This window comes from Triticum urartu, chromosome 6A, assembly GCF_056163025.1.
Source record: "Triticum urartu cultivar PI428250 chromosome 6A, HENAU_Tu73, whole genome shotgun sequence".
Taxonomy (NCBI): Eukaryota; Viridiplantae; Streptophyta; class Magnoliopsida; order Poales; family Poaceae; genus Triticum; species Triticum urartu.
The window spans coordinates 563897310-563916944 of NC_141878.1; the positions used below are offsets into that span (position 1 = coordinate 563897310).

Genomic DNA, 19635 nt, shown 5'->3' on the forward strand with positions numbered 1-19635 from the left:
AGTTCTAGACTTGACACTGGTGCTTGCATTTTTCTGGATTTATTTCAGGCCTTTCGGCAATGTACGTTCTGTGCGAGAGGCGTTCCCATCAACTACAAAGATGTTTGTGGTGAACTTGTCAATCTCAGCATAATTTGTCAGCTCAGTCTCTCAGAGGTGCTCACAGGGATAGGGTGTGCATGTGTGTGCATTGATAGGGATGAGTGTATGTGCGTATGTATGAGCGTTTGTGTTTGTACTGTGTTCAAAAAAAAAAGATGAAAGATTTTTCTTCTTTGTGCAGAACACACAACTTAAAATATAGGGCGCGTCTAGTGGGCGGCCGGCCGCCCACTAGCGCGATGGAGCGACCAGCCATAAAAGTCAACTTCCTGTCCCCCTTGGTCCCAGGAAGGAAAGTTTCTTCCGACCCGACTAGCCACGCTCCCAACAAACAGAAAATCTCCCCCATCGCTGTCAAGTGATAACCACTACGTCCCCATGCCTCCCACGCACACCTCGCCCACACTTCCTCCCCCCACGGGTCGCCCTTCTTCTTCTCCACGAAAGGAGATCCTAGGCCTGGATCCAAACCCTACAGAGCTGCCATGGTAGAGCAAAACTAGGTGAAGAAATTGGCCAGAAAAGCTTCAACTCCAAGAAGAGGGAGTACAAAGCCATAGTAGGCAGCAGCATCAGGTAACTTCCCTCTAGCTTCCAGCTCATCCTTCTTCACTTTCCCCTTCCCTTTCCCTCTGGATCTGCCACAAATCTTCTCCGGTCTTCTCCATAGTTGTAGGAAGAAGGAACATGAAGCAGCAAATAGAGTTGAATCTGATCTTTGCACAATAAAACACTTTCCTGTGCAACTAAAACATGGATCCAAGCCAACTTTTGCCTGGTTGCATGCAGATAAACCAACCCATATGCAAAAATAGATAGGGTGAAGTGCTTGTGCAAAAAGCCATCTATTTGTGCAACTAAACATGAATCCAAGTCAACTTTTTCCTGGATGTGTGCATATAAACAAAAAAGGAGTAGTTGCATATGCAAAGATAGACAGGATGTAGTGCCTGTGCAAAAAACCATCTATTTGTGTAACTAAGCATGAATGCAAGCCAACTTTTGCATGGATATGTGCAAATAAACACAATGAGTAGTTGCAAACAGCACAATAAAACTTCATGTAGTGTGTGTGCAAAAAACCTTGATATTTGTGCAACCACACATGGATCCAGGCCAACTTTTGCTGCAATGTGTGCAACAAAAACAAAGTAGACTAATAAAGTACAAAACATAGTAACATCAAGCATACATAGTCTTGTCACACAGAAAATGCAGTAGGGAAAATATGTTCAATATACTAAAGAAAAACAGAAAAAGATGAAAACTATTTTCTGCCATCTGAATCTTCTTTCTTCGTCCAAATAGCAGTGTATAAGAATTGTAGCATCAAATTATGTGCAGAATCTATGTCGGCTCCTTGAAAAATAAACCTGCACATCATTAGTATAACCAAGCAGCTAATTGAGCAGGATAATTTGTGCAACTACACAACATATGGACACCCACCTAGTATAATCATGCAGCCAACTGTAGAACCAGGAGCCAACTGAGCAGGATAATTTGTGCAAATGCACAACATATGGACAACCAACTAGTATAATCATGCAGCCAACTGAGTACAAAATTTGTGCAACTAAACAACAATGAACAAATCTGAAACTCCTACGGCTGAGCAACAACAAAATGGACATCAAAATCGCTCAATAGGCGCTATCGTCGTGCATCCTGTGCTACCTATCGTACACCGGCGCAAAGCGCTGACCCACCACACATTCTCATGCCCCTGACCAACGATTCCCCGCGGAGAGGCACCCGCAGACCCGCCGCCCCTCTGTCGCGGCCCATTCGGCGGAGATGAATCGAGAAGGAGAGGGGAGAAATGGGGGGAGAGCAACGACGAGGAGAGATTTCAGGCTGCAGTTTCGAAACCGCCGCCCACGAACTATGCTTTATGGCTTACAGGTGGGCCTCCCCATGTTCGGATGAGGATAGAACCACCCACGATCCACGGCGGAACTGATCCCGCAACCAGGCGGCACCTGACGCACGAGCGAGACGATCGCTACCCGATCGTGCGTCCAGGAAGTGGCCACTCGGTTCGCCCAGAAAGTGCGCATGCACTTTTTAGATTTCAGATATAAATATTTGTTCTCTGGAAAACTAGATTAAAAAGTTGATTATGGCAACTTGATATCTTGTTTGTTCTGCAACTAGAAATGTTGGTGATGACAACTAATGAGATATTCTTATGCGACTAGAAATGCTGATGATGCCAACTAATGAGATATTCTTGTGCAACTAGAGAGGTTGAGGATGTCAACTACTTGGATAATGTTGTCCAACTAGAATTGTTGAGGGTGCCAACTAAATAGATACTCTTCTGCAGCTAGAAAGCCTGAGGGTGCCAAGTCATTAGATACTGTTGGGCAATCCTCAAAAAATGTAAGATGGGATTAATCTCAATTCTTGTGCAACTAGAGAGGTTGAGGATGTCAACTACTTGGATAATGTTGTCCAACTAGAATTGCTGAGGGTGCCAACTAAATAGATACTCTTCTGCAGCTAGAAAACCTGAGGATGCCAAGTCATTAGATACTATTGGGCAATCCTCAATTTTTTTAAGATGGGACTAATCTGAGTTCTTGTGCAACTAGAGAAGCTGAGGATGTCAACTAGTTGTATATTGTTGTGCAACTAGAATTACTGAGGTTGCCAACTAATTAGATACTATTCTACAACTAGAAAGCCTGAGGATGCCAAGTTACATACTCTTGGGACAATTCTAAAAAAACTTGAAGATGGCAACATTGATCAACTGAGAAAGTTGAGCATGCCAATGCTTAATTAGTCCTTCTACAACTATGTATGAAAATTAATGCACTTGGCTGCCTGTATGTGGAGTAAAAAGTATTCCCGATGGAATTTTATGTTACCTCAGCGGCTGCTGCAGAAGATGTGGCATCTACCCCTTTGGATACTGCCTCCACGGGCACCTTTCTTCTCTGCAGTTTTACTAAGAGGAATCTTTCGCCACCCTAAAGTTGTGTAAAAAAATGAACAAGCATAAGGGGTTGAGAAAAAAAATAAACATGTATGTGTGCCATATAAAAAACCTAAAGGATAAAAGAAAAATGAAGGAAAATAAATTCCAAAGGAGTGATGTTCTCCACTCACATCGTCACCCTCTCCATCCCCGTCCTTATCATCGCCACGCGGCTGCCGCTTAGCAGCCCTTTTTGAGTTCCGTCGTGAGATCAAATTTACAAAACCCTACAATGAACAAAACATTGGGATGCTAAGAGGGTAAAAGAAAAGGGCATAATAAAATGGTCAAAGGATAGAACCCCAAAAATTAAAGTGCTAATAGGATAAAAAGAAAAGAAAAATGGGAACCTCTGTTTTGTTGTCAGGCACATCTCCTTCTCCATCCATTTTGGTCTCTGTAACAAAAAAATGCGAACAATGTATTAGTCAAATTAACAGAAGTTGCACAGGGGAGAGAAAATGTGGTGGGTTGGCTACTTTTATATTTGAAGTTGGCTAGTCTGAATTAAAAGAAAAGTTGCACATGATTTGCTGTCTAGTTGAACAAAAAATAAATGCCACCCAGAACACAATACTCCATCAGAAGAAAAATTAAGTTGGCTATTTTTATCATAATGTTGGTAAGTTCTATCTAACAAGTTGCACAAAGTGGGCTGCCCGGTTGCACAAAAACATTTGAAACAAATATGTAAACTCCTACTGCAACTCGCAAACCCTGTATAACCACCGCATTTCTCACCAAGCTCCATAGGTCATATACACCCACAAAATTCACTCCTCCAATAACACAAGAACTGAAAACCAATTGCTAAGTCTAGTAAGAAGCCAACTAGGTAGAGCCTCTTGTGCAACTCCACAAGCCTAACTAGCCAACTAGGTAGAGCCTCTTGTGCAACTGCACAAGCCTGACTAGCCAACTAGATAGAGCATGTTGTGCAACTGCACAAGCCTCACTAGCCAACTAATTTAATCAAGCACACCAATCCATATAGCGTTTTGTATAAACAACAGAATCAACTCACCCACCCCGTGAAACACCAAAAAAAACTGCATAATCTGTCAATTTCATCAAGCACCCACAACAAAAGCATCCCTAGATCCCCTGCGGCAAACTGAACGAGAACCCACCTAATCGATGCTCCCTGCTTGCATCCCGTGCTGCCTGGCCCGGAGCCAAAATATGCGTACAATATGTCCGTAAACGTGTACCTGTACACCCGCACATGCACAGGCACCCGCGTCTCGTGCATGTGCTGCCAGAGAACCACCAAAATCGAAGGAGATGTGAGATGTCAAATCAGGTGCCGAAATACATGCACCTCGAATCAAACAACGGGAACCAATTGACGACGTTGGAACCCTAAAAATCCGCTCTTTCACCGTCCGAACTAGCCCTCCCCGAGACAGAGAAATCCAGGAGATATCTAGGTACCTACGATGCCGACGAGGAACAGCGACTCCAGGCGGTCGCCGCCGGCAATCTCGCCGCTGGATTTGAGAACTCCGCCTCCCCTTCCGCCCTTTCAGGTGCGTGCGGTGGCGAGATGTGAGGAATGAGGGGGGAGAACTCGAGAGAGCACAGACGGAGGAGAGAAGAACAGCTCGAGTTGTTTGACTTTCAAGTGGGCCTCCCTCCACTGCAGATATGGACAGACCGCCCACGATCGCGCCTGTGATTCCGACCAGGTGGCACCTGGCCCACCCGCGGCACGATCACGGCGTGATCCTGTGGCCAGGAGACGGCCGCTCGTTCTTGCTGAAAAGTGTCGCGCGTACTTTTTAGTTTTTAGGTAAAATATATTGTCTAATACAAAATTCAGGTATGTAGTAGATCAATAGATGTATTTGTTGTTTTAATCTAATAACTCTAAATGGAATATGTGGATGATGTGTTCAGATGTACGCGTGCTTCGCGGTGACTACGTATAGCTGCTTGGTTTTGATTCGGATTCGAACCCAAGTACTATGCCACGTCGGTCTTTGAAACCGACTCAGACTGCTCATGCGGGCTATGCCCCGGTGCCGTGCGCACGACTATATATAGGGCAACTGCGCCGCATCGGCCGGGTCATCGAGCCAGCTGCCACGTCCCTCAGCCAATCGCGCCATGGCGACGTCCCTGCCGTGCCTCGTCCTCAACTACGGCGACAAGGGGCCGATGAAGCTGTACGGGGCCGCCGACGGCGAGTACCGGCCGTGCGAGGTCAGCCCGCTGCTCAGCAAACGGAACTGGGTCACCCCGCAGGGCTGGGTGCTCGCCTGGGACCCGGACACCTCCGCCACCTTTCTATGGGACCCACAGGATCCAGAGCACGGCCAGGTCCAGCTGCCGTCGTTGGCGCAAGCCCCGCCCATGGGCTCTCAATGCGTGCTATCCGGCGATCCCACCGGCCCTGATGGCTGCACGGTGGTTCTAGCCGAGCCAGGCGAGAGCACCGCCCTATGGTACTGCCATGCCGGTTCGGCTGCGCCGGAATGGGTAAGGCACGAGTACAATCTTGGAGGCAGTTGGGTGGTACTCGGAGAATACCGGAGGTGGATCAAGAGGCATGCCTTTGGTCTAGCACCTTATCATGGCAAGTTTTACTTTCCAATCTCCACCAACAGATCTGGTGTGCTTGAGTTCTCGCCGGAGCCGGCGTTAAGCATTGTCAAAACCAAGGAGGTCAGATTGACCTCCCCTCCCAGCAGGGGAGAATGTTATCATGCATACTCCTCTCTCTTGGACCTGGACGGCGAGCTTTACTCGGTGAGGATTGTCTTTGTGGATCTCTACACGCACACCGTCAAATATGTGGCCGTCTACAAGATGGGGTTGCCGGGTCAAGATGTGTAAGGGTGGACAATATAGGCGATCGGGCAATACTTGCGAGGTCGAGCAGCTATCATGCAACATGGTGTCCGGCCAGCAAGTTTGGGTTGCCTCCCAACACTGTGCATTGGATGAGCCCTTTCGATAAATGCTTGCACGTGTATGACATCAGAACAAACAAGGGGGAAGTGCTAGAATTTGAAGATGTCGCGGAGCTATCAAGCGTGCCGTTTTGGTTGGTTCCCATACATCGTCCATGAAGAGTTCAATTTGGGTGATTTTCGAACATCCACCACATGACGTCATTGGCTTTATTGTGATAAAAACGTGCACTAAAGTATTTCACCACTTTTACATATGTATTGATTGATGATGAATAAAAGGTCCACTTATATGTAATTATACTTTGACATTTGTATTTCTCAATGCTTTTACACATAGTTGATGATGAAATAAAAATTTATACCATGGAATTTGTAATGCTTGATGCTTTTACTTATAGGTGATGATGAAATAAAATGTTTGTTTGTATCAAATTATACCGCGGCATTTGTAATGCTCGATGTCATCTGCTCCCTCCGTTCCTAAATATTTGTCTTTCTAAAGATTTCAACAAGTGACTACATACGGAACAAAATGAGTGAATCTACACTCTAAAATATGTCTATATACATCTGTATGTGGTAGTTCATTTCAAATCTCTAAAAGGACAAATATTTAGGAACGGAGGGAGTAGTAGTTAGATCAATTCTTCGCCGTCTCGCCTCTACTTTATAATTAAGTTTCAAAACATAACCTACATTTGAGAGGTGCAAGGTGGTATGTATATTTTCTGTTATAGCAAAACTCCCAATTTGTTTACATGTACAATTTGGTTCGTGCATTTATGCATTTAAAGGGTTGCTATTTGCAGCTGGCTTGTCCATAGTATTTTGGCCGAGGTTATTATCAGCTATTAGTTGAGCCCTCTCCAGAGAGAGTAAATGGAAACGAGATGGGATGATGTAAGTAGAAAAAATAATTCAAAACTTACTGTAGCAGTAAGTGAAGTCACGTTCCGTCCAGCCCGGTTTCTATATAAACATAGGGAAATGTTTATATACGGCGCGCCGGCGCAACTTTCGGCCGGTCACGCTCACTCACGCGCATAATACACGTATCACGCTGAATTTTCTTGCCACGCTGGCACGATCCCAGGCAAACTGCTCCCGCACGTCTCACACGCACGATATGGGGCCCACATGACTGCCTTTTTTTCTCCCTAGTTATCTTTTGCCTTATCTGGTACCTTTCTTCTACCTCCAGCCACATTAAGTTTTTCTTTTCTGCTACAAAGTGTTGCATCCGGTTGAGAAAAATGCTGCAACCGACAAATAAAAAGCTGGAACCGATGAATAAAAAAGCTGGAAATAAAAGACGGCGGATTTTTGAAAAGTGATTTTTGCTGGATCCAACAAAGTCGGTGCTACAACCATGTAGAAAAGATGATACAACCACGGAGGGCGGCTGACAAGAGTTTTGCTGGATGTACCGATGTGAGCTGCAACCAGAAGCTGTTTTTGCTGCAACCGGCAATCACAAAATTTACTACCGGCAATCACAAAAGCTACAACCGGTGTTCAATTTTGCTCCATGGACGGCATGGTGGCAGCACCGGCGAGCATTTTTTGCTGCAACCAGCACAATATTTTGCTACTAACAGCTGACATTTTTGTTGCCACTAGCAAATCACAGTCAAAGCTTTTCTGAAAACGATGGAAACTTTTTTCATTTTTTTTGTTTGCTACAACCACGTCATTTTTTTGCTGCAATCGGCAACCATAGAAGCTACATCCGGTTAACATTTTTGCTACAATGACGACGGCGGGCTGCAGTGGTAAGCGTTTTTGCTGGAAGCGATAAACATTTTTGCTACAACCGATGTCGTTTTTTGTTCGAACCAGCAAGAGCCTCGGGTGGGCACACCGTGAGGTACGGCGCGAGCACAATGACAGGTGCTGCGGCCGGCGGCCGGCGCCACCGGAGATGCGGCCATCTCCCCCGGAGCTGCAAGCTTGCAACCACGAGTGCAACCATGGGCGCACGCTGCTGCATCCACGGAGGTGAGAAACGCATGAAGGCGGCATAGGTGAGGGCGGCGACCAGCGGTGAGGGCGACCAGCGGTGAGGAGGCTAGGCGAGGCGGTTGGCACGTGCGGAGGCGTCGGCGCGTGCGAAGGCAAGCCTCTCCCTTTTCCGTGCGGGAGGTTGAAGATGAGAGAAGTTGGGGACAAATGATTTGACGACTCAGGGGGCCCAGATATGACGGCTGGGGCTTGACCGGCCAAACAATTGAGCCGGTGCGCTGGCACAGATCGCTGCCCATAAACATAGGAATCAAATATATCTATGAATGGACCGTTCAAACAGGTCATATCCAAATAATACAAAGAGCTGCAGGAAATAAAGGGAGATCCTGAAACGAATTTTACTGTAGCTTAGCATCTCTGACCACAAAACCATCCTTCTTGGCCTCCATGGCATCATCAAAACTTTAGCAAGTGTCGATGCAACGTCACATTCCATTTACATTAATTTTGGGAAGTACTACATAACTTGGAAACTTATGATAAGAAATGTGAGGATGTGAACACTACCACCTCGTATTCCATAAAAGTCCTATAATGAGATAACATGTACATATGGTCCTATACATAATATCTCTCCAGTAAAATCAACCAATATTTAATGGAGAAGCGAAATAGCATACTATTCACTTTCCAGCACGTTGCAAAGCAACAAAAGGCACAATACATGGCAGATTTGTTTTTCCATGTGCACGGTAATGGTCAAGGAAGTTGAACTGCATGATGTTATAACATAACACTTGAAAAAAAGAATATTAGTACCATAAGGTACATGGTAGTTTTGACATGACACCAAAGGCACAAGCTGGGCAAATAAACATGTTTCTGAAAAACTGGGCAACAAATTATTTGTGCAAGATAAGCAAGCTGAAATATTTTGCATGTGTAACCATCAAATAATATAACTGTCTATAGATAAGTGAGTGAAGCAGAATGGTGTTTTGACAACAGAAAGCTCTTCCCAAGCACAAAAATTCCTACTAAAAAAAAGGCCACACCTTATTCGTCATTCATCTAACTGGAATATGTTGTGACCAACTGACCATGAAGGATAGAGAGCCAGTTCCCATAGACTTATGGAACGTTCTGTTTTGCATTAGTTCTATGCAGGAGATTTTTTTCAACAAGATAAAAGATAGCCAGAAAATAATGTATAGTTAGAACTGAGGTCACTATCTCATTCAAAGATTTTCTTAAAGTTTAGGACCACGAACTGGGCTACTAGTTATTTTGTAATGATTTCTGATATTTAGCCGCAACAAAGGTTGTTAAATAGCACACCTGGTTTGCCAAAATGGCAATATAGTTAATGGAATTGCTCCGGACATGAAAATAATGTCATTTCTTACAACTTTGTTTACAATTACAGGGCATCGTTCAGATAAGCCATAGACTTCCCTTCGAACTGCACGGGGAAGTTAAACAAAATGAAATTGACAAACTACAAATGTAGTTACTCACCAACAACATCTGCAACAGAACTCTGTCTGCAAGCAACACCAATGTGTTTGGTAAGCTCATGCTTCATAGGGTCCCGCGCAATACTGATAGCACCTGTAATGTCCGACAGGAGGGTGGTAGGTGTAGTAACAGACACACCAAAATCCTCCAGTAACCATCGTAACCAAGTCAGCTCTGCTGTCAGAAGAGCCATAGCTCGCAACTCGGCCTCTGCACTCGAACGAGAAACTGCAGTCTGTTTCTTCGTCTTCCAGGAAATGAGGGAACCACCAAAAAAGACACAGTAGGCAGAAAGTGAACGGCGATCCGTAGGATCACTAGCCCACGTAGCATCCGAATAGGCCTGGAGCTGTAACGAGCTAGAAGGGGGAAAAAGAGACGATGAGAGATCGTGCCACGAAGATATCATAGAACACGAAGAAGGTGACTATAGTGAACTGAAGTGGGAACCGAAATAAACTGACTCAGAATATGGACATGATAGGAGATATCCGGACGAGTGACAGCAAGATACACAAGACTCCCAACAAGATGACGACGTGACCACGTGAGCCGGTGCTTGGTTTTTAATTCCGACTCGTACCCAAGTACGGCCACGTCGGCATCTGACGCCGACTTCGAACTGGGGTATGCCCCGGCGCCGTGCGCACGACTATATATAAGGCAACGGGCACCGCATCGGCCGGGTCATCGAGCCAGCTCCCACACCTTACGCGGCGATCGAACCGAGTGGAGTCTCTCAGCCAAAATCGCGCCATGGCGACGTCCCTGCCGTGCCTCGTCCTCAACTATGGCGACAAGCGGCCGATGAAGCTGTACGGCGCCTCCGACGGCGAGTACCGGCCATGCGAGATCGGCCCGTTGCTAGCCAAGCGGAACTGGGCCACCGCGCAGGGCTGGGTGCTCGCCTGGGACCCTGACACCTCCGCCACCTTTCTGTGGGACCCACAGGATCCAGAGCACGGCCAGGTTGAGCTGCCAACGTTGGCGCAAGCTCCGCCATTGGGTTCTGAACGCGCGTTGTCCGGTGACCCCGCCGGCCCCGGGGGCTGCACGGTGGTCCTGGCCGAGCCATGCGAGAGCACCGTCCTATGGTACTGCCACGCCGGTTCGACCACGTCGGAGTGGGTCAGGCATGAGTATGATCTTGGAGGCAGGTGGGCCGTACTCGGAGAATACCGGGAGTGGATTAAGGAGCACATATCTGGGCTCGTGGCGTGTGGTGGCAAATTTTACTACCCAGTATCGGACAAGGATGAGTGCGGTGTGCTTGAGTTCTCGCCGGTGCCAGTCTTCACCACCATGACGACCAAGGGGGTCGAGCTCACCTTACCTCCGAACGGGGAAGTGTGTCTGCATCGGAACCACTTTCTCTTTGACCTAGACGGCGAGCTCCACGCGTTGTGCATCTTCTTTGCGGGTGTAGACACCAACAAGGTCGCGGACATCGCCGTCTACAAGATGGATTTTGCCAGGTCTAGATGTGCTAAGGTGGACAACATCGGTGATCGGGCAATACTTGCTAGCACGAGCAACCATGCCGTGGGATGGTGTTCGGCTAGCAAGTTTGGGTTGCTACCTAACAGCGTGTATTGGATGAGCCGATACGACAAATGCTTGCACGTGTATGACATCGAAACAAACACCGAGGAATTGCGGGTATGTGAAGATGTCGCAATACTATCGAGGCAGCCATTTTGGCTGATACCTACACATCATCCATGAAAAGATTTTTTTAAAACAGAGGCAAAAGAGAATTGCTCAGTTAATTAAGGAAAAACCAGGCGAAAATCATCACAAACCGCTGAGCGGCACACACAATATATCCACACACGCCACTCCAAAGAGGGCCTCATCGAGACAGCACAACGACGTCATCATCATCACTTCTCCCCTAGAGGCATCATCGCCATCCCAAACTCTGAGAAGCAACTCCGACTTCGCCATAGACGATCGTCGGACCAATCCACACTGAATAGGCCGTGTGGAGACACATGAAGATCAAAGCCATACCTCACACACGGCGACAAGACAGCGCAGCTCCGACACCAACGAAGACTATGAAGGAGAACCAGGCAAGGCGAAAAGATCAGATCACATTATTGGCTCTACTTGCCCAAATTCTGGGAGAAGCTGGGGAGGGGGTCAATTCTAGAAGAATTGCCCAAAAAAACTGGCCCTCAACATGGCAAGCCTATCAAACTTGGGGAAGAAGAAAAGAAGAGAAACATTCAACAAGGACTCAGAATCTACGACCACTTCTCTACTCCTATATAAAGAGGCTACGACCCTGCAAGAAGGGAATTGTTCTACGCGATGTGTGGGTTCCAACAATCCCTTCCCCTTCATATAAAAGACAAATATATGGAACCATAATGTATGCACTATTTGCTACTGTAGACTAACACACTTGTTTGTTTTGTGTGTTACGTACTTAAAAATGTTTGTTAAAGAAAATTTTCATGTATGTAGGACACATGAACCCTACAATCGTGAAATTAAAGGCCACGATGGCCTTCTTCTTGGCACCGTCAGAGTTCTCACCCATGCCATCGGCGGGGAAGTCATGCTAATTAAGGAGGGGCGGGCTGGGGGCCAAGGAGAAAGGTGTGTGTACCACCCCTCTTCTCATACTTCAATGGGATGTGAAAGAGCGAAAAGCAACCTTTATAATCTGGTCCCAACCCTTTCTTTATGCGACTAAACTCCCACACATGTCATAGCAGAACACTTGGACCTTTGAGATTTTTCCAGAATTTAAATGTTACATGGGCCTAAAGCCTAATAAATAACATCCAACGTGTACTCGTTTTTTTTTCTCCCCTCAAGAAAAAAACTTGTTTTTTTTCTTCCGAAATTTCATTACAAAATCTAGACTTCAATGAAAAGTCTTCCCTTGAGGGACTCGTCCTTGGAGTATTGTATGTTACTCCCTCTGTATTCCAAAAGAAGGCTTATAACTTTTGGCTCAAGTCAAATGGTGCCTAGTTTACCTAAGTTTATAGGAAAAAATAGTAACAACTATGATACTAAATAGATATAATATGAAAATATATTTTATTGAATTTTTTATACTAATTTCGTATTGTAGTTGTTGATAATTTTTCTTATAAAATGGGACAAAAATTTGTGACTCTTCTTTTCACATATGGAGGGAATACTTTGAAATGAGAAAGACAAAAAGAAGAAAGAAACCCGAAAGTGCTATTGTGAGCTCGAGCTGACATGATCTCAAGTGAACAGTATAATCCAAAAAATAATAAAAATTTATTCTTTTGGCAAGAAATGTTGATGTTTTTTCTACGCACATGCAAATTCTCGTGTTGGAATCATGTTTGTGGAGGTGTGGACAAGAAAACAAAATTGGTGGTCCAAAATGCTTCCAAAAACACTATTTTTTTAGCATCGTTTTTGTTTTGTGCCCACACCTCCACAAATATGATTTCATCGTGAAAATTTACATGCGTGTAGACAGAACATCAATGTTTCTTTGGCTTTTGTTGTTTATCTAAGATCATGTGAGCTTGAGCTCACATACTCCATCTGCAAAGAAACCTCCTTATGAATTGTTTGTACTCCGGGTGATCGGCTATTTCAGTCTCCCAAGGGCCAAGGCGTTACTCTGCGCCTTGACAAGACTTCTCGGTAAAGGTTGCAAGACAAATTGACCCCTCTTAACAAAAACGCTAAAAAGGTTCGGTGATTTGGAGCCCATATAAAAACAGATTTAAGGGTACGTTTTTTTAATGGATTGAAACCGCGCTACATACTTGTAAAGTGTCATGAAGAAATATATTTATTTTAGTGATACACAAAAAACTAGATGAATGTACTATTTGTTGTTATAGATCGAACATTTCTTTTTTTCTGAACTAACATGTGGTTGGATGGGTAGGAGGACATCGCTATCCATAGCACACCAGAGTTAAGTCCTAGACTTGACATTGGTGCTCGCATTTTCCTGGATTTATTTCACGCATTTCGGCAATGAGCGTTCAGTGGGAGGGGATGTTCCCGTTGACTACGAAGGCGTTTGTGGCAAAGTTGTCAATGTCAAGATGATTTACCGACTCAGTCTCTCGGAGGTGCCCATAGGGATAGGGTGTGCATGTGTGCGTTGATAAGGGTGAGTGTATGTGCGTATGTACAAGTGTTTGCATCTGTACCGTGTTAAAAAAAAGATCAAAGATTTTTCTTCTTTGTGCAGAACACACAACTTAAAATATATCTTTTAATATACAAAAGAGTCAATTACATCACTAGTGCTAAAACTTGGCGCAAAATTTTTACTTTGGTGCCAAAACTTGTGGCATACATTGAACTGGTACTGCAACTTGGCTTTGACATGCATATACGGTGCACAACATGTTTGTATACAGACATGATGCTGACTAGGCGCGCCACATGGCGTGGGACCCTACTGTCAGCCACTCAACGAAAGAGATAGGACGTTTGGCCTGTTATTTTGTGGAAAACCCCTTGAATTTTTTTCTTTCGAAAAGGCCTCTGACGTGAGTCAGGTCCATCTGTCAGCGACCCAGAATTTATGTACAAAAATAATGGCCGGCTGGATTCGAACAAACGACCAGCTGCGTGAAGGGTCGTATGTCTGACCAACGAACCTAGAAACATTTTCGGTCAAATCACATATACGTACTTTATATATCCTCAGGCCTTAAGTGGGCTGGAAACCTACGGCCCCTTTTGCACTGTTATTTTTTTTAAAAAATTATATGCAAATTATAATCATGTGTTATATATAATATAAATTAAAAAATATTAACACTTTTATATACTACGTAATTATTTTATTAAAAGCATGACCATTTTAAATATATATTATTATTTACTTAACTATATAGAAAACTATCTAATTACTTTGACATTTTTTTAACTTGAAAATTATTACATGCACAATTTTGAAACTTAGAATTTATTTCTATGGATAAATTTTGAAATAATGCATGAATAATTGCATAATGTATTATTGTTATATATACATATATAATATTTGTAGCATAAGATTATAATTTACATGTATTTTATAAGTTTCTGAAAAGAAAATAACGCTGTTGGGTGGGGTGGTGACGCACACATGATGACTACATGTCACTGGTTTAAATCTGATCCAACTATTTTTACAATACATGAATATATGTTTCTTAAAGCATGAACCCTTTTATAGACTACATGAGTATTTTTTTTAAACTGTCAACATTTTTGAACTTATGTATGCATTTACTAAAATATATAGAAAATTTCTTAAAGCATGAAAACTTTTATATACTACATTAATATATTTTTTAACTGTGAACATTATAAAACTTATGTAAGCATTTAATAAAATATATAGACAAATTATTAAAGCATGCACACTTTTATATACTACATTAATATTTACTAAAACTGTGAACCTTTTTAAACTTATGTAAGTATTTATTAAAATATATAAAAACAAAAAACAAATTCTTAAAGCATGAGCACTTTTATATACTACTTTAGTATTTTCTAAAACTATGAACAGTTTTAAACTTATGTAAGCATTTATTAAATTATATAGAAGCAGAAAAAAATCTTAAAGCATGAGCACTTTTATATACTACACTAATATGCTTTATGAAAAAATTATATATTTTTATTTATAAAACAAGATTATAATTTACAAATAATTTGTATGTTTTTTAAGAAAAAAATTCAGTGCAAAAGGGGCGTAGGTTCTCCAGCCCGCTTAATTCCTAAATGATATATAGTGTATGTATCGACATTGAACAGAAAACTCTTCATGGTGTGTTGGTTAGGCACACGCCCCTCTGCTCTCCAGATCACAGGTTCTAATGCCCCGGACACAATTTTTGCACATATTTGTGGGGTTGCTGACAGATGGAAGAAAAAAGTTCCGAGGGGTTTTCTATAAAAATAACAGGCCACACGCCCATATGTTTGGTTCAGTAGCTGACAGCGGGTCCTACGCCAGCCACGTGGCGTGCATAATCAGCACACTGTCCGTGTACTTTGCACCGTATATGCACGCCAAAGCAAAGTATGCCGCAAGTTTTGACATCAAAGTGATTTTTCGTGCCAAGTTTTAGCACCAGTGGTTACAAAATTCAGGTATGTAGTAGATCAGTAGATAGGTGCGCGTGCTTCGGTCGGGTCGCGGTGACCACGAGTCCACGACCACGTACAGCTTGCTCTTGGTTTTGATTTAGAATCGAACCCAGGTGCTACGCCACGTCGGTACGTGAAACCGACTCGGACTCGCCAGGGCTCAGGCCGGCGGGCACCTATTTAAGGCACGCAACGGCTCATCGATGGAGAGATATCAATCAGCCCTGCCAGGTCCTTGCGAAGCGCGCGCGGCAATCGGCCAATCATGGCGAACCCGTCGCTACCGTGCCTCGTCTTCGAGTACGGCGACGACCAGCCGACGACGCTGTACGGCGCCGCCGACGGCGCACACCGCCCGTGTGAGATCGAGGTGCTCCTAACCAAGCAGAACTGGGTCAGCGCCCATGGCTGGGTGCTCGCCCGAGACCCAGACACCACAGCAACCTTCCTGTGGGACCCGCGGGACCCCGAGCACGGCCGGGTCGCGCTGCCGTCGCTGGCGCAACCTCCGGCAATGGGCTCCGACTGCGTGCTGTCCGGCGATCCCACCGGTCCGGACGGCTGCACTGTGGTCCTGACCGAGCCAGAAGAAAGCGTCCTGTGGTACTGCCACGTCGGTTCGACGGCGCCCAAGTGGGTGCGGCACGAGTATGATCTTGGGGGCAAGTTGGTGGTGATCAAAGAATTCCGGTGCTGGCAAAAGGGGCACATCTTGGGCCTGACACCGTACGATGGCAAGTTTTACTACCCAATCCACCATAGCAAGTACGGCGTGCTCGAGTTCTCGCCGGAGCCGACGTTGAGCACTGTGAAAACCAAGGGGATCAAACTCACCTTCCCTCCGAACGATGAAGACTGTGTGCATTCGTATTACTTTCTCTTGGACCTTGATGGCAAGCTTCACATGGTGTCTATCTTCTTTTCGGACTTCGATATGCACACAATCATCGATGTTGCCGTGTACAAGATGGGTTTTGCCAGATCAACAAGTGTCAGGGTGAGCAACATCGGCGGTCGGGCAATACTTGCGAGTATTATGAGCTCGAGCGCAGCGTGGTGTCCGGCCAACAAGTTCAGATTGCGTCCCAACACCTTGTATTGGTTGAGCCCTTTCGACAAACGTTTACACATGTATGACATTGGATCAAACAAGGAGCTAGTGCACGAGTGCCAAGGTACCACGTCGGAGCTATCGCGCCCACCGTTTTGGTTGGTTTCCCCACATCATCCGGGACCAATTGAATAAGATTGTGTGGTTATCTTGATTATTTTCATCAACAAGATTGTGCGGTTATCTTATTATTTTGATGAACAACATTGTGTGGTTAGCTTGATCATGAGTGTGTTTACAGTTGTTACACATAATTGTCCAGTGCCACATTTTAATATTTGTTTCTTGAGATACATGTCAGATTTGGAATCAAAATTCCGAGACACGATGGATGTATGTCCTTCAATGTTTGCAGGAGAACTAGGTTTTTTTTTTAATTATTATCATTGAAAATTGTAATCAGATTTTTTCCCTCGTCCCTTCGATCTCCGCCAATATTGTGCTCCGACTAGTAGATAAGGGTAGGATTGGGTCCTTACGTAGGCGGCGCTTGGCTGATGGCAACGCATCCTCATCGAGATGGTCTTTCGGGGACTTATCTCGAATTCACCGGTTGAGATGGAGAGGACGAAACCAGATGGTTGTCCAATAAACACACTTAGGGAATCTCCAACGCCATCCCTCGAAACATGTGCCTATGTTTAGACCGAATTGTTCGGACATAATTTGTCATCCGATGTGTATTTGTCCATGGACGTGTCCGGTTGTTCGAATTCCCAGCATCTGGACCTCTGCCACGAAAAACTCCGACACTCAAGGCCCACTCAAATCCCCCTTTTGGACACTTCTCTTCCACTCTGCCCCTACTCCCTCTTTAGTCTGCATCTGCACCCTCATCATGTGCCGCCGTTGATGTACCTCTTCGGCCACCACACTGCCTTGGACTATGCCGCCGTCCACCCAGGATCCGTCCACAGCCAGGTGCCCTCCACCCTCATGCCGACGTCGTCCATGGAGGACAACACCACGCCCGGTAGGTGTTAGGTCAAATGTGATTGAGCTTTTTTGTTGACCTTGTTGTTTTCTAGAGTAAGCACGATGGCGGGGTACTCGACGATGCGTGGAAGACTAGAAGGTCGTATATATAGGCTTTGTAGTCATGAGGCAAGGGGGGCGACCTTTTGGCAAAACGTGCATGCTTTGTTTGATGAGCAAAAGCACTTCACGCCCTGCGACTTGCACGTGATCCGTGAATGTAATATGAAGTCGCTAGCCCATTGATGGTACACCATCTCTAGTTTCATCATGAAGTTTTCCGGTTTGATTGCACGGGTGAAGAGAAGGTGGCCATCAGGCTCATCAACGATTGAGATGGTGTTTTGCTTCTTATTGCTCTGTGTGTTGGCCAATTCGTTGATTCACTCAATACTGCAACTTGATAATCATCATGTTGGATAGCCCGGATGCGTTGTGGTGTGTACCACAGGACCGATGATAGACCATTTACGTTCATACATTGTTAAATGAAGTTCAAGGGGCACATTGAGTGGGACAACATGCGCGGATTATGGCTCGGGTATCGTTAAATATGGAACCGATGAATTCAAAAAACTTGTTGAAAATCCCATTGTCTCGGATGAATTATAATATTTTCTATAATTATTTTGAGTGTTGCTTCATAAAAATAGGCCGCGTGTTTAGGGAACAAGGTTGGATGGTCAGCTTCCATATTCGTGTCCATGGACGTATCTGAACTAGTTCGCGGACAAATTTTATATATGTTTTGAGGGTAATGTTAGAGATGCCCTTATAGTTTAATAAAATCAAAAGTTAGCTTCGTCCACATCAAATCGTACACTCATCACACCATGAAACTTTGGACATGTTTGGTTCATGACTAATTCTGCCACAAGTAAAGCTTAGGCAAAGTGTGGCTGCCACGAAAAGTGTAGCCTAAAAAATGACCATAACAAATGTGACAAGATTTGACAAAAAAATGAGCCTATGACATATGGACCATGTAGCTAAAAAATATGATAAAAAGTGTGACAAACCGCAAATGTGACGAGGAGCAATCAACCCCTAAAATGTTGTGGCACGACCAAGCTTAGGGAAACTCCAACGCACAACCCCAAACGGACGTCTGTTCTGTCCAGATTTCGTGTGTTTGAAGTGGCAATGGGGCGGCGTCCACCCGTATTTCTGGATATGCCGGTCGTGCACCCAACACTCGACCGCATCTTGTCCGCATACATTTTTTCGCCACATTTCTTATTATTTTCATCATCAATTTTTTTTATACATTGGAGTACATTCACCAAATCTTGACTAGAATAGAAAGAAAAGAAAACAAGAACCACAAGAAGACATTTTAAAAGATATCCAAGTTCCATAGCTGCTCCCGCAAGCTGGATTAGTATCTTCTCGATGCCTTCATTGTTGATCTGCGGATTCTCGATCTTGCATGCTTCTTTTTTTTCGAGTCTAAAGAAGTAGACGCTGCTTCTCTATTCTAGCAACAAGTGCACGGACATCAATCAAATTTCGTTCTATCAATAGATTGATGTATTTTTCTTCCCGATACCAAAAGTTGCAACCTTCCTACACAATATAAATTTGAGTATAAGCAAAATGCACCGAATCCGGGAGCACAACCGAAGCTAAACTAGCACATACTCCATCATTTTTGCACTTGACGAACACCCATCCGAGATGTTCCGACGTTGTAGACACGCGGCGCACGACCGTCCGTGGACAGTCGTCGCACTTTACGAGTGACAACGGTGCGCCGATGAGCCTTTGGGCTAGCACCGAGCCCGGACAACGGTCGTTGATGTATTTGCCGATGAACTGGGGATGGGGTAGATCCGAGCGACTAGAGGCGGAGTCAATAGTTGCATGTGGCTTGGGGGCGTTGCCGGGGCTGTGCGGTCCGGTACCTGGCCAGTCCATGGCATGGCGCGGCCTTCGGCAACCAGGTGGGCTCA

The 19635-nt window shown here is 44.8% G+C and overlaps 4 protein-coding genes across 8 annotated transcripts; 3 read left to right on the plus strand and 1 right to left on the minus strand.

Moving 5' to 3' along the window:
- Positions 1-413: 413 nt before the first annotated feature.
- LOC125531515 (uncharacterized) lies at positions 414-4686 on the minus strand. Of its 5 annotated transcripts, none has more exons than XR_015608861.1 (6): positions 4523-4686; positions 4219-4343; positions 3439-3485; positions 3220-3340; positions 2979-3080; positions 414-1475 (listed from the first exon to the last, which is right to left on the minus strand). XR_015608861.1 is itself a non-coding variant. In XM_087528840.1 (6 exons), exons 2-6 carry the CDS (start codon positions 4313-4315, stop codon positions 1437-1439), a joined length of 381 nt encoding a protein of 126 aa, XP_087384966.1. In that variant the 5' UTR covers positions 4316-4343; positions 4523-4686; the 3' UTR covers positions 1016-1436. The 5 variants fall into 5 exon arrangements, 2 of the variants coding, with proteins under 2 accessions (XP_087384966.1, XP_087384967.1); XM_087528840.1 differs by having other exon boundaries at positions 1016-1475; positions 3220-3315; XR_015608862.1 differs by lacking the exon at positions 4219-4343 and having other exon boundaries at positions 1019-1475.
- Positions 4687-5171: 485 nt separating this feature from the next.
- LOC147966362 (uncharacterized) lies at positions 5172-6039 on the plus strand. The gene has a single exon (XM_087527236.1). The coding sequence runs from the start codon at positions 5198-5200 to the stop codon at positions 5924-5926; it is 729 nt and encodes a 242-aa protein (XP_087383362.1). The 5' UTR covers positions 5172-5197; the 3' UTR covers positions 5927-6039.
- Positions 6040-10245: 4206 nt separating this feature from the next.
- LOC147966363 (uncharacterized) lies at positions 10246-11214 on the plus strand. The gene has a single exon (XM_087530800.1). The coding sequence runs from the start codon at positions 10246-10248 to the stop codon at positions 11212-11214; it is 969 nt and encodes a 322-aa protein (XP_087386926.1).
- A 4610-nt stretch (positions 11215-15824) lies between these two features.
- On the plus strand, positions 15825-16843 carry LOC147966364 (uncharacterized). Its single transcript, XM_087530801.1, has one exon. It carries the CDS (start codon positions 15863-15865, stop codon positions 16841-16843), a length of 981 nt encoding a protein of 326 aa, XP_087386927.1. The 5' UTR covers positions 15825-15862.
- The last annotated feature ends 2792 nt before the right edge of the window (positions 16844-19635 follow it).